Source organism: Danio rerio, chromosome 10 (assembly GCF_049306965.1).
Source record: "Danio rerio strain Tuebingen ecotype United States chromosome 10, GRCz12tu, whole genome shotgun sequence".
In the NCBI taxonomy this organism is placed as follows: Eukaryota; Metazoa; Chordata; class Actinopteri; order Cypriniformes; family Danionidae; genus Danio; species Danio rerio.
The window spans coordinates 21,929,330-21,944,277 of record NC_133185.1 but is presented as its reverse complement, the minus strand read 5'-3'; the positions used below and the strand labels follow the sequence as shown (position 1 = coordinate 21,944,277).

Genomic DNA, 14,948 nt, shown 5'->3' with positions numbered 1-14,948 from the left:
GTTTTGATCTCGCTTTTTGAGATCTCAAACTTTTCGCGCGAGCAGCATTCATGCCTGCTGTTCTCGAGTAAATCCACCAGAGGCCGCTGCATGTTTGATTGACTAAAGGACTGACTGACTGATTGACTGACCCACCCCCCGTCTTTCCTAAACCCAACCAATAGTATTTTAAAAAGCAGAGATTGACTGTTCCACCTACTTCCCTAAATTCAACTGACAAATTTAAAAAGCAATCCAGGAAAAGAAAAGTCCTCGCCTGATTTTTACCACATTCTCACCCTGTTATTTTCTTGTTTACTTTATTTTTTGGCTTCTGTTTTTGTCTTACCTGCTTTCTGGAATCATTCTTCACTGGATTTGAACCCAGTTGTTATGGTCAGCTCCTCTCTGCATCTCGTCCACCGACGCACATGGCGAGCTAACTGGATAAACTGGTCACAGCGGGAAAGACGTTTGCTGGTAAGTGCAAAAAGGAACGGCATCATACTGTACCACTCCAGTATCATTCATTTTAAAAATGAAATGCAGCCATATGTTGCTCTGGCTATATAATTTGCGATCTCCAGAAACGTATATAGGGCTACATTTTCAGAATGAGCCTATGTTGAAAGTATGCTTTTAGAGGTTCAGATTTAGTCACTAAATTAAGGCCTGATATATTTATTATGATATACCTTTTTGCCCTCAAACAAAGAATGAAACAGGACACTGTTTAATCGCAAAATTAAGTTTAAAAAGGCTAGGTAATGGTATACTGTTTTGATTCATTCAGGGTTGTAAACATGTCATGCTGCTTCCCAGCAAACAATGTTGTGTTTAGTAGACATCTAAATGTAGACAGCCTGGCTAAAACAAGGCTAATTTTGGCTGTCAGTGAAAATCTAATAGACATCTAAGAATAGCTCAAAAGTAGACTAGTCATCAAATAGACAGATTAGACTTTATATGTGTTGTCATTCATTTCTGTTTATTTGATAACAAGTCTAGTTTTGGCCTATTCTTACATGTCTATTAGATTTTCACTGACAGCCAAAATTTAGCCTTGTTTTAGCTAAGACAACTATGTTTAGACGTCTATTAGACATCTTTTAAAAACAAAAAATGCTTGCTGGGTTTCATGTCTCCCCTGAAAACAACAATAATGGTCGCTGTACCAGTTCTTTGTACTTGACCCCTCAGTGTGTTTATGTTGCTAATTTAGGGTTGTTGTTTTGGATGTTGTTTTCTTGTCTGCCCTGCTGGAATGAAAAACATTTAGCAGATTATCGCACATCAAAGAAAAGCACAGTTCCAGAACACACCCACTGATTGCATAATTGCCTAGGATTATTGGTAAAAGAAACCAAAATGAGATACATTATAAATACATTTACAGGCTCCCCAATAATCAGTTTGTAATGAGATTGATTGCTGACATTCAGATTGCAAAAAGTGCATCCATTTCAATAAGCACATACTTCACACATACTTCACAACAGTTTCATAAAAAACTAAGTTTATTGCTGACACAATAGAAATATTTTGCATTTAAAAATGCAAGACAACAGTGAATTTAACACACTTTATGTTTAATTAACATAATTGTTCTTAAATGGGGATATTTCACTCAACGATTATTTTTTTAATTATTCTACAAGCAACATGAATGTGATTGTTCAGTACAACATGTGTTTTTTCTTTTGTGGTGTGTATAAATTCATATTTAGTAATTGTTTTGTTGTGCAAAGAGAATGTGAACTATATATTTAATAATGTGTGTATGTAGTATTTTCCCCTATCTTTACATTTTACAGCAATGTAAAACATTTTTATAAAAAAAATATTCAAAACAATTGTTTTAGCAGCAACAGACTAATATTTACCATAATAAATCATAATCTACTTGCATTAAATAAAAGGATCCAGCAATTAAAAAACAGTGCACATCATTAACACATACTGTACAAAGCACATTATTGAATGAATGAATTATTAGTACTTTTTTGAAGTGCAACCTTACATACATGACTAAACACAACAGATACAAATAATAGTGCTTTAATGCTGGGGTAAATGGGAACTGTGAATGACCACTGTGAGACATCATCCCTGGACATCCCTGGATGCTAGAGACGTGTGGTCATCCTTCTCCTGAACATGTTTTGCAATTTTGTTTTCTTCTTAGTCTGAAGGCTTTGAGTGAAGATAATACATCAACACATAAAAAATACATCATTTCAAAAAGTTCAATTTGCGGAAAAGTTCAAATCAATTTATCTAAACCCTTACCTGTTGCTTTCTGCATCAGACTGATGTGTTTGCTTCTTTCTAAATGACGTAAATTTTAGCTTTTGAATCCTGCTTTGATTCTTGTGTTTAATTTCCGGTAGCTGGTTAAACAAACAGAGAAACAACAATAACTTTCAACGTTCACACTTTTATGCTGATAACAATAGTACATTATTAATAGAACAGTTTACTCAAAAATGAATCCTAGTCATTATTTACACATCCTTATGCCATTCCAAACCTGTATGGATTTGTTTCTTCAGAAGAAATAGAAAAAGTCTTTTATACTTTATAAAAGCAATAAGTCATTTAAACCATACAGTATCTTTATTAAACTGATTATTAAAGCTATATTTGGAGAGGGGGGGGGGTCATTTGTTAACTGGATATTAAAATTTGGCTGATTATATATCAATTCTCTATTGGTGCAGTTATTTTTCCCCATACTTTTTATTTCCCCATACTCTTATTTCATATTCCCTCTAGTCATTGCATGCATTTTTTCAATGTATCAAAGAGTATCTGAAATAAGAGTTTAATATACAGATTTGTGGCTATTAAATGTTTTATTCATTTACAATATGTGAAGTAATGCTCACTCCTCTCTTTTCTTTAGAATTTCTGTTTTTTTACATCTATAGTTTTTAAGGAAATCGAAAATTTAAAATTGTGCCAAAGATCAAATAAAACTGAAATAAGAGGCTGAAAATCTGAATGAACTGAAATTAAGAAATACAAATTGATAGCTACTAGCTCTTCTGTCATTGTACACAGAAACAAAATATAAGTTGACTCAATCTTAAAATTGTTAGGCAACTTGTTGCACAGTTTTTGAGTGTTCTCAAGTACTGCAATTGACTTGATTTCAGTTGAATCAACTCAAAACGGACAGCTTGTTTTAGAGTGTACAGTACATGAGGAAAAAGCAGCTCAGTCAGTTATAAATCCCTTTGTTTTTTTTTTCTTGTGACAAAAAAAAAAAAAAAAAAAAAAAATATATATATATATATATATATATATACAATTGCAAGTAGAAAGCAGATTTATGCAATTAATTATGAATACATACTCCCATGTTAATTACTGGAGAGGGCAACATAGTTCCCTGGAGGTAATCCTTTTTTTTAAAGTTTTCCTTATTTTGGCGAATCCGCTTACACATTTTCAGATCTCAAATTTCTCTTATGAGTGCCATCCATTCCTGCTCTTCTCAGGTACATCCACTAGAGGCCACTGTTGAATGAGTGACTGTCTCCCACCTACCCCTTTCTCTAACCCAACCAATAGTGTTTTCAAAAGCACTGATTGACCAGCTCCCTCCCCCTTCTCTGAATCCAACTGACAGCGTTTTTAAAAGCAATCCAGAAAAAGAAGCCCTCGCCTGGTTTTTACCATGTTTTCAGATCTTACCACTTTCTCACCCTGTGATTCACTTGTTTATTTTATTTTTTGCCTTTTGTTCTTGTTTTATCTGGCTTTTTGGAACCATTCTTCACCAGACTCAAGCCCCGTCCATGCCGTTGACTACATCTCAAGTCCTCTCTAGTTCTCTGACATACGCAGTGAGCCACTGGGCAAACTGGTGTAAGCCACTCGGTAAACCAATTTGCTCAGTGGCTCACTACGTATAGCCGAGGACTTGAAATGCAGAACAGAGTCAATGGTCAGCCGGTAGCACAAAAAGAAACGGAAGCCATTGGTAGTCATACCACTTTGTAGCGTTCGTTTGAAAGGCAAAATACAGCCATACGTACCTCTGGCTACATAATTCGCTCTCTCCAGAAATGTATAAGGGGCTACGTATTTACAATAAGCCTGTGTTTTGTGTTTAAAGTTCACACATTAAGGGGGGAAATGGTTAGTTTAAAAATAAATAACATGAGTGTGAGTGCATGGTATTTTTATCTTTGTTTAATATCTGTAACTTTTCAGTCTGTTTGGTGTTAACTTACAGGATCCTTATCTTCAGGTTCCTCAACTAAAGCATCAGCAATTTGCTCATCTCGAACAAACCTTGTTCTCCCTGTGGGACAAAACATTTAGCAAAACCAGAATGTCTCTTAAATTATATTCTATACATTATAAAATTAAAGTTCATGTGTCAGAAAGAGTTGAGACTCACTGTGACGGTTGATGGTCTGAGTGTCAGATGCTGATCTGTGGCGAAACCCTCCAGGCTCCTTTAAGAGAGTGGATTGGCTGGCTGGTGATTCATGACTCAGAATGTCTAAATGTTGAAAGGCTGGACAGCTTATTTCCTCCTCATGCGAGCTTACACACTGAAAGATTTATTTAGAGTTAATGTGCTGTGAATATGAGGTATCGGTTTACAGGAAATAAGAAGTTGTTTTGACACATGACACCTTTTTCTACAAAGTTATGAGCTCGGCAGTAAAATGGAAAATCTTAAAGGGAACATTTTACACCCTTTTCACGAGATAGAAATGAAATACATGAAATCCACAGACTGTTCTGCTCAAAATATCCTTTTACTACAGCTTTGTCAAATTTGCCTTCAAAAACATACCATTTTGTCCATTCCTTTAAATGCAAATGAGTTGCTTTCTTCCAGAAGAGTGAGAAGTCTTTGTTTGAATAAACAACAAAATAAGTGAATCTTTCACAGCCAAATCAGCAGTAGCACAAGTGTCAAGCACATGTCAAAAATGCAAATTAAATTGGTGTCAAAACCTTGACATCCATTTGACATCCGCACATTGGTGCACTTTTGACCACCAAAATAATGACATTAATTTATTAGCTCTGAGCCTTTGACTTTGACCATGTTAGCAGTGAGATTACTTGATATATTGCTATATGCATTTTTGATGATCATTGTTAAATAATCTAAACAGGACAAGAAATTAGAGGTCTAAATCAATTAGAGGAACTAACAGTCATTATTTTTATTAGAGTATTAGTAGACTATTTAGGTTCATGACATACTTGCAAGGTTAATTCTGGAATATCTGTTGGGAGACCTTGAAAATAGCTGATATTATAAGAAAAGTTTTATTCATCAAAAGCAAAGGTGTCACACTCAGTTCCTGTAGGGCCACAGCTCTGCACAGTTTAGTTCCAGCCCCAATTAAGCACACCTGATCAAACTAATTGAGTTCTTTAGTCTTGTCTGATACCCACAGATAGCGGTGTTGAAACTGGAACTAAACTCTGCATACTCTGGAACTGAGTTTGACACCCCTGCCATAAAGATTCAAGTCCAAATGACAAATTTACACTGGATTCTGGAAACAAATTGACAACTAACATTGATGATTAAAAAAAAAAAACACACATAAAAAATAATGGAACAGTCCTTTAATTATCGGGGATTTGTACAATAAATTTGACCTCTGTACGATGTACTATCAATAATAAAAAATGTCCTATAATGTACGATAACTTCAGAATTTTATGGCATTTTAAATGAACTTCATTGTAATCTAAGGGCTTCTATACTTATTGATCTGGCTGTATCTTTTGTCCACTGTCTGTGAGGACAACGTGGAGTTAGACAAGTTTTCTATATCATTACATTTTTCCAGCCAATCAACATGAAGAATGGCTCTATCTCAGGAGTTAACATTCCTGTTTAAGTCAGTCATTTTCAAGTTGAGGTTGAACTTTTAAGCAATAAAATTTTAAAAAATAGTACTGAAAAGGTAGGTGAAAAGGACAGGGGAGTTTGCCCTTGATGTTCTCATTTTTCCCCATTCAAATACGTAATGTGAACGTGTTTTTAATCTCATCAAAACAAAACCACGAAATCGGCTCATTACAGATACTCTGAATGGACAGAATGTAAACAGAAATGTTGAACCTCTGCTGTGGTAAATATGCAAAGTGTAAATGTGTAAATATAGAATAAATATATAATCTTAATTAATAATATAAAGAGTAAATATATAATCTACACAGTTAAAATTCTGAAAAGTATGTTTTCCACATGGTTATAGAAAAAGGCTCACCAAAACAAAGTCGCTACTTTTTCAGATTTTATGGGTTTGTAAGCGCATTAGCACTTAAATTTTTACTTTAAAAGGTTGGATTTCCACGATCCCCATCAAAATACCTTTCAAAAAAAAGTGGCCACTTTTGAGCATTTCAGTTTGGAACGGCATTTCAGTATGCCAATAATTGTTTTTACTCTGAAGTGCCCTCAGATGGCAATATATCCGGTTAGCTAAGAGCTTGGTAACTAGGAACTGATCTTAACTAACTAGGTCATTAAAACCTTATCATTAGTAGACTCTTTAGGATTATGTATTGGATTAGTTTACAGAATGGCAAAGTTACTTAGAATATTGGTTGAAAACAGCATACTGCATATTAACCCTTGTTACTGTTGGGGAGGTTTCCATTGACTCAGGGGTGATTTAAAGTCTTAATTTGCCCACAAATGTTTCAGTGTTTCAGTAAATGGAATGATTTTTGGTGACAACTTTTATTTTGAGACATATTTTGGGAAAATGCTTTGAAAATGTTCAACAATACTTCAACAATAATTTGAAAAATTCAACAATACACTGGGCAAATTTACTAGCCTTTTGTTGTTTTTATAGCTGTTTTTGCCCCATTGACTTCCATTATAATGACACAAGTCATGACAGCATTTAATCATCCATTCTTGTTTAAGAAGAGGTAAAATTACAGAAAACCTAGAAAAATGTCATTTAATGTAACAATTTTTGTATACACAAAACTCTAAAGACTCCATTTCACTGCCAAAAATTATTTGCAGCCCCAAAAAACTTTATAGTCTTTTTAATACTATCATACTTTCCATTAAATCACTATGTTCTATGTGTCTACCTATTTATGTCGCCTCTAAGAGTTCCGCTGTGATCTGCCTCTGTGTGATGTGCTGTACCTGTATTTGTGCCTGCTGACTCCTCAGGACCTCCAGCTCGCTCTGCAGGCTCTGGTTTTGCTGCTGTAGTTTTGCGATGTTCTCCAGCATCCTGCACACCTGCTCTAGGTACAGCAGGCCTGGAGAGAGCGCGTCCAGCCTGGCCTGATCACCACCGTCTGCCAACTGATGACACAGAGACAGCCAACAACAACATCATCATCTGTGCAATTTAAAACTTAATTCCAGATCTCTAGCTACACTTGCCAGATTTTAATTAGTACATGTTATAACGAACTTCATTTGCAAAGAGCAGCTCTGCAGTCTGAATAACTGAAAGTCTCAACATGGGGAAGCTGAGCTATTGAGGTTGGTTTATAAAGGAAGTGATCACAATTATAAAATAGTACAGCTGAAGTGTGTCATTTGTGTTCTGGCCACAGCAAACCGATTTATTGAGTGACTGTTTTGGTTTTCAGAGACTAAACTGTATTTAATTTAAATGGGATTTTATATAAATAATAATTACTGTACTACCATATATTTCAATGAACTTTTGTGAAAAGGAAATATCTGAAATTGGTTAACCTAATATTCCGTCAACAAAACTTTTCTGTACAGTATGTAATATCAGAAGTTCAAAATGACCACTGCTGCCGCATATTTCCCTGGACTCGATCCCGGTCGTCGTCCCCGCAGCCGGCTCCTCCTCCTCCAGGGTCTCCGCTCCGCCGACGCAACGCTGTGAGCTAAGCGGAGAAACTGGTTGCATTGGGAAAGCCCTCCACTCGGAGGCGAGCCGTCGGCCGGCGAGCGCGAAGAGGAGGAGCGGAGCGGCACTACAATGCCCCGAAGCGTTCGCTCGAAAAAAACTAAACACGTCCGTACGTACCTCCGGCCACTTAAATCGCGCTCTCCAGAAACGTTCGCGGGGCTACGTTTCTAGAATGAGCTTGGGTTGGATCTAACCTACATAGATCTCTGGAGAACATTCACATTTACATGGACTACAATCCTGTCTCAATATGAACTACAAGTCCTGTCATGCAACACACACACACACCTGCTCGAAGTCTCCATTGATTACACTTACACAACTGATGCTGCTCATATACTGATTACAAACAGTATGAAGCTGCGGTAACAATCAAGATTGAGCTTGCAAAAGTCTGTAGTACAGTGCTGTAAAAAGGGGCGGGATTAAATAGGATAATTAGACATTTAAAAACGTAAACAACTGGTCCATATTTTTAATTTCTGTCCAAAGAGGTCATGTTTTAATTATCCATTGGTCTCACGCAGTCCAGTGATGCGATTTCGCAGGTCAGAGTTCACCAAGCTTGAACTCTCTAATGCAGTGAGCTGCGAAACGTGTCACACCAGCTTGAGTTTCCGGTCTGATGCATTTGCTAATTATGGAATGGAATGGAAGTTTATAGAGAGAAAAGTGCAGTGTGACCACAGCTTTACAAGACTCAGCAATGACTGTCTCAAAGTGAGCCATTATATGTGTGTAATCAATACTTGAGCAGCATCAGCTATGTGAGTGTAATCAATATAGACTTGGAGCAGGTGTGTGTGTGTGTTGCATGACAGTACTTGTAGTTCTTATTGAGACATAACTCTAGTCAGTGTAAAATGTTCTCCAATGATCTACTATATAAAGGTTGGATCGCTGGTGATCGTGACAATAATTCCATCATAAATTATTGTAAACTTGTTAAGTACAATGAGGATTAATCTTGGAAATCAATACAAAAATAAATAAATAAAATACAACTAAAATGAATCATTAATAAATAAAGCAGTGTTTTAAACTAAATAGAGAGATTTGTACATTATTTGTTATTTTAGAATAATAGGACAAAGAGAGCCAATAAATGTTGATTTTGTGAGCTTACATAATGAGTAATAGATGCATTTATTTAGATGAATCTGAATTTAATAGCATGCACAAAGATCAATTTATATTTGGCTGTGCAAGTTTACCATATTGCCTACTTATTGAGGCTTTCAATTTAGAAATACAATAACAGGGATGAATACTTTTTGTTTTTTAAAGTCTTAATTAATGTAGATAAATAAAATATGAATAATTAAATTGGCCTGAATTTTTATTTTTCAAGTCAGTACCATGTGAGTTTACACGTATGCATAGAAATTAAACCTTTATTCTGACCTCTAATTATTAAAATATAGATAAGAGTAGGTAATATAATTTTTTTTATCACCATATATGTATTTATAAAACACTATATGATCACTTCAAGAAAGAAATAATACATATAACTACACGATAATAGCAAAATAAAATGTATACAAAAATGAATAAGTTCACACTTTATTTTGATGGTTGAATTGAAGTTACATTGCATCTACTGAACATGCCAACTAATTCTCATTAGATTATAAGTTAGGATGGGGTTAGGGTTAGTGTAAGTTGACATGTACTTGCTAAGTTTCTTTTAGTCAGTTAAATGTTTGTTGAAGGAGCAGTATCAGCAGACATTAAGCAGACAGTCTACAAATACTCAAATGGACCATCAAAATAAAGTGTTATTAAACCATATATAAAATATTGTATTTGTACTTCAATTCAGTTAAAGTTTACTTTTTGATAGCACTTTTCACAATAATTGGCATTCCTAATAAACTTTACATAAGGTGCACATCATCACTTTGAAGTCAAAGCAAGATATATTTATGTATAATGTATCTATTATGTATTTCTCTAAATAGAATACAACATTTCCACCCATTTGTACTACACCGCTTCAATGTAAATGTTCAATTGTATTGTAATGAATTGGTTATTTCCTTGTTGTTGCAGCTCTTCAGTATTCTCTTTCCTGCCTTTATATTTGACAGTGTTGAGACACGCAGAGATCTCTATCAACTCTGGCATTTCTCAACAGGCAAACTTGCCACTGCTGGAGCCATTCCAGTCATTCCTCTCTCACCTGAACCGGTTTAACAGCACAAATCCAGACCAGAGTCCATTCACAGTACGTCTAGACTCTATGTATTGTGTAAGTAAAAAAAAAAAAAAACATGCGTTTCAATGTTGGAGTAAACTGGTGATTATGTACAGTACCTGAGCTTGTCATAAAAGGTTACCTCTCAACATTTGTTGAACAGGAATACTTACATGACAGAGGCAAAGTTCATTCAGTGCTCTAAGCCTTTGACCCTAATTGACCATGATAGCAGTGAGATTACTAGATAAATTGAGAATTTGAAAAAACAGGCTATATACGTTTTTGATGGTCACAGATGTCTAGATATGAACTAACTGTTATTAATATTTTTATGTGAGTATTAGTAAACCCTTTAATTTTATGATGATTAATTGGCATACTTGCAAGGTTAACTCTGCAATATCTGTTGGGGGACCATGAAAATAGCTGATAAAAATACGTTTTAACCATGGTTTACCTTAAAGAATTTGTTAAATGTTATTTAAAATCACAGTTTTAGTATACCGAATATTCACATCTAAGACAAGAATCATTTGATGAAATTTTAAAAGTCTCCATTCACCCCTCAAAAGAAATTTGCAGCCCCAAAACACAAACTTTGCTTTACACTCACTCAAATTAAATCATCATTAAAGGGCACCTATTTTACCCTTTTTTCAAGATTTAAGATAAGTCTTTTGTGTCACCACAATGTGTCTGTAAAGTTTCAGCTCAAAACACCCATCAGATTATTTATTATACCTTTCATGATATTGGAATTTTCTGCTCTGAACACAATGTAGCTCTTTTTGTGGCCTGTGCCTTTAATGCTCTAATGCTTTAAGGTTCTGCCCGCCTACAGGTCCCACATGCCTGTCAGATTGTGCCTCAATCTCCACTCCAGATAAACAGCACAGTTACAGACATGAAGGAAGCAGATCTCACGTAACGTTTGTGAGAAATACTACAGTAAGGAGTTTCCTAATGGTTATTTGATGTATTTGTCATAGTCAATTTAAGCCCTTCTACAATGTCTTTACAAAGTTTACACATACATTGCGGACACACACAGCGTGCACCTTTAAGTTTGCACGACAAATGTGACAAGATGCATGTTAATATCCACTGCTGTATGAATATCCGTTATGTTACTGTACAGAATAATCCTGATTTAACGTCCACAAACCGGGATTAAAGCATCTTTCCTTTATAATTGTACTGACACGTGGCTGTGGTAATAAAGATAGTAAAACCGCTGTAATTCAATACAAACATGCACTGTTTTGAAAGGTTTTAAACTTGTGAAACTCATTCTTGATCACATTTGATGATGGTTGATGATCACAGAGAGCTGAACAGATCTTTTACTCCCAGTTGCTTTGCGCATGTCTTGTCTTGTTTATTATGATTATACGCGTTACTACGGAGACATGCTAATATGCTATCAATCAATTCAGTGGGCAGGGAAACCTCACTCCTGTGTCACGTTGCGGTCGGCCTAAAAATAGGAGGGATTTGGATCCTATTTTAACATCATAAAGTTTTAATGCTAAAAAAATGATTTTTATCATCTCCTTGATGGTGTCCTTTAAAGTCACATCACTTTGCTCTAGCATACGCACAACACAAAAATTAGAAATCCTCTAAAGTAGGGGTGCCCAAACTTTTCCTTATAAAGGACCAAAAACCTAACTTGATTGAGGGCTGTGGGCCGAAGTTAAAAATACCAAACCATATTACATTAAATGTGCTTATTTGTTTGCTTATTATTTAAATATAACTAGAAAAAGATGCTTTAAAACATTATAAATGGTGATGCAGTATAATTTTTTACGTTTTTTAAATTAACTTATCATAGTAAAAACAACAATCCTATTTATAACAAAACGGAGCTCAATACTAAATGCACTAGTCGAGCTGCTCCTGCCTTGATTTGCTTGATCTGTCAAGTGACATTATTTACATTTTAAAAGTCTGATTCACATGAAACATTTCATTTTAGCTGGCTTTTTGTAGCTGCTCAATTAAACAAAGAAACAAAATGGTATACATTAAATTCGAAATGACGAAAGGCATTCTCCCTTTTTTTTCAGAGGGGATGGAAGGCCAAACCAAACGTCACCATGGACCAACTATGGCCCGCAGGCCCAACATAATCTAACGACAATTCATAACTTTTTTAATTAGTGGCTAATTCGTATGAATTCTTACAATCTAATTCGTACAATTTAGTACATTTTGCTCATCCCCCAATGACGGGTGAGTTTAGGGGTGGGGTTAGGTGCCACGCCTCCTTTTTAAAATCGTACAATGTCGTACTACTGAACTCGTTCAAATTCGTACGAATTAGAAACTGAACTGGCAAAATGTAAAATACTTATGTTTTCTTGTGAGATCAGGCTGGCAGGCCCTAGTTTGGGCATCTCTGCTTTGAAGGATTGCTAGGTTAATTGTTAATCAGGGCAACCAGAGCTGAGAACATTTTCCACACTGTAAAAAGCGATTAGTTGCTAAATTTAAAAAAGAGAGTAAACTCATTCCTTAATAATTATTAAGTAAACAAACTGTGAACAATTATAAAAGTTGAGTTAAGAATTTACTGAGTAAAATCAAAGTAAAGTAAAATCAACTTGTTGCTTTTTAAGGCAACGGGTTTACTCACTTTTTTAAAATAAAGTAACTAATCGTGTTTTATAGTGCAAAATAACTATAATTTAGATGCATGTGCTCAAATCAGAGCTTATATCATGAGAATTCTCCTTATCTTGCAGTTCACATAATCTTGGATCTTGGACCCTTATCTTAAAATATACAAATACAGAATGATAAATTGCAGGAATTTACATTTTAAAATGTAAAATGTAAGGCCTTTCGAGTTGCTGTTTTTCATTTCTTTTTCAAAATCATGCAGACATTCCAGCCATGATGAAGGCATGAAGCATGTTACGGGTATGATTAAAATCTGTGTAAATACCAGGTAAATGTGTGGAGCATGAAGAGTGTTTGATTTCAAGCGTGTGAGATGAATAATGACCTTTGCGTGTCATGTTTGTGTCAAGTTCATCTGAAGCAGCTCACGGTGACGTAGCAAAGTGTGCACTCAGTGAAACAGGAGGATTACATTCATCATAAATGTGAATTATTTTATGGCAAATAAAGAGATAAAACAGTGCTAAAGGTTTTATGCTAACGGGTGTTCCCTAATAGCAGTTTCTATTAAAAGCCTGACCCTAAAAAAATAAAAATAAAGTAAGTTGTGAACAAACACTTATAAATCAAGATATTAACTGCTCACCTCTACCTGTCTGTCAACTGGGTAGCCATGATGGCGTAATTTAAGGTGTTTTCTGTACAGCTCCGCTTTCTGTGGATCTGGAGGTTGTGAATGCGTTCTCCTTGGGTGAGCAAACCGATGATTTTCTGTTCTGGAGCCAATGAGATGACAGCTGGTCGAAAAAGAGGTTGTATTGCTTTCATACCACAGTCCAGTAGTCCAACTTTTTTCTCTACAGGATGGTTCTGCTCTTCTTAAAGCTTGCTCCACTTCCAGACATGTGGTTTTCTGAGCCACAGTGCCAAGTGAGACATTCGAGGAGGAGGAGGAACAGATAGATGGAGACGGAGATGGAGGATCCTCTGTAGAATCAAAAACTGGATGTATTTCTTCAGAGGTCAATCCACTACATTGGTGAGAATGACAGGGGCTAGTCGTACTAATCGTCTCAACTCCTGAGTCCTCAGATTCTGATTTTACATTGGAAAGTGGAACAGATTCCCTCGACACTGAATCTGTTCTGTCCAAACCAGCTGGTGAATGAAAGCTTGAATCAGAATAGCCTTTAGCCACCAAATTCTCAAAAATATTCCCAAAACTCCTGTAAAGATTCATTGGAAATTACTTTCTCTCCTTAGAGTCAGTGAGACCTTCAGAACTGTCTCGCAGCACCTTGACTTTCTCAAGACTGCAGGTCGATTTGTCACTTAGAACTAAAAACACCTTTCACGGGCCGCCCACATTCCTACACCCATGCTTTTCAATCAGTCTTTGACAACCGCTCCACTTCCGGTTGCCATTCCTAAAATCTTGAGCTCATGCTCTTGGCTGATCTGTCAAGACATGTTGTGAAGGTGACGAAATGTTTGCAAAGACCTAAAACGAATTCAGGGAAACTGCTGGTTTCTGTCTGGAGGAGAAGAAGAAAGAAAGTAGGTCATCATTGCAATAACAATATTAAAAATTAAAGCAGAATGTGTAACATTGTGGAGGAAAATTCAGCCCAGAAATCAGATATGCTTATAATATATTCCTAAATATTTTATTTTCTTAATTAGTTGTAAGAATGATCAGGCACTGTAAAAAGTAATACCTCAATCTACTTGAAAAAGGCTTGTAAACTTTACTAATTTAGGCAAAATAGACTTTACTTGATTTGACTGTGTTAGGTGAACTTTAACATGGGTCTAGTAAATGAATACTAGTGAATATTTCAGGTGGGCCAGTCCGTTTTTTGGCTGCAAGGGCCTGCAAGGGCCTGCACTCTCAGCAGTCGCTCTTTTTTTCATTTATTTATTTATTTACTTATTTGATCACAGCCCCACTGTTTTCATTCATTATTTTACCGCAGCTCCACTCTTTTATTTATTTCCTTGCAGCCCCATGAGCAGAATGCAGTCCACAATTTAATGATGACGTAATTATCATTCAACACCCCAATAGTAAGTATGTTTACATGGACACCAATAATTTAATTTTAATGTGATTAAGACAATACTCTGATTAAGAGTCTACCATGTACACAGTGATTTTTGATTAATTTAATCAGATTAAGGTCATAATTGAACTAAAGAGTAATCGAATTAAGACATGTATGTCA

The 14,948-nt window shown here is 35.6% G+C and overlaps 1 protein-coding gene across 2 annotated transcripts; it reads right to left on the bottom strand.

The window, feature by feature from the left end:
• Positions 1-219: 219 nt before the first annotated feature.
• Positions 220-14,038, bottom strand: si:dkey-106l3.7. 2 transcript variants are annotated; one of them, XM_003199321.7, is made up of 6 exons: positions 13,370-14,038; positions 7,139-7,303; positions 4,391-4,547; positions 4,221-4,291; positions 2,269-2,369; positions 220-2,172 (listed from the first exon to the last, which is right to left on the bottom strand). In XM_003199321.7, exons 1-6 carry the CDS (start codon positions 13,961-13,963, stop codon positions 2,106-2,108), a joined length of 1,155 nt encoding a protein of 384 aa, XP_003199369.2. In that variant the 5' UTR covers positions 13,964-14,038; the 3' UTR covers positions 220-2,105. The 2 variants fall into 2 exon arrangements, with proteins under 2 accessions (XP_003199369.2, XP_009303495.1); XM_009305220.5 differs by having other exon boundaries at positions 13,376-14,038.
• Positions 14,039-14,948: the final 910 nt, after the last annotated feature.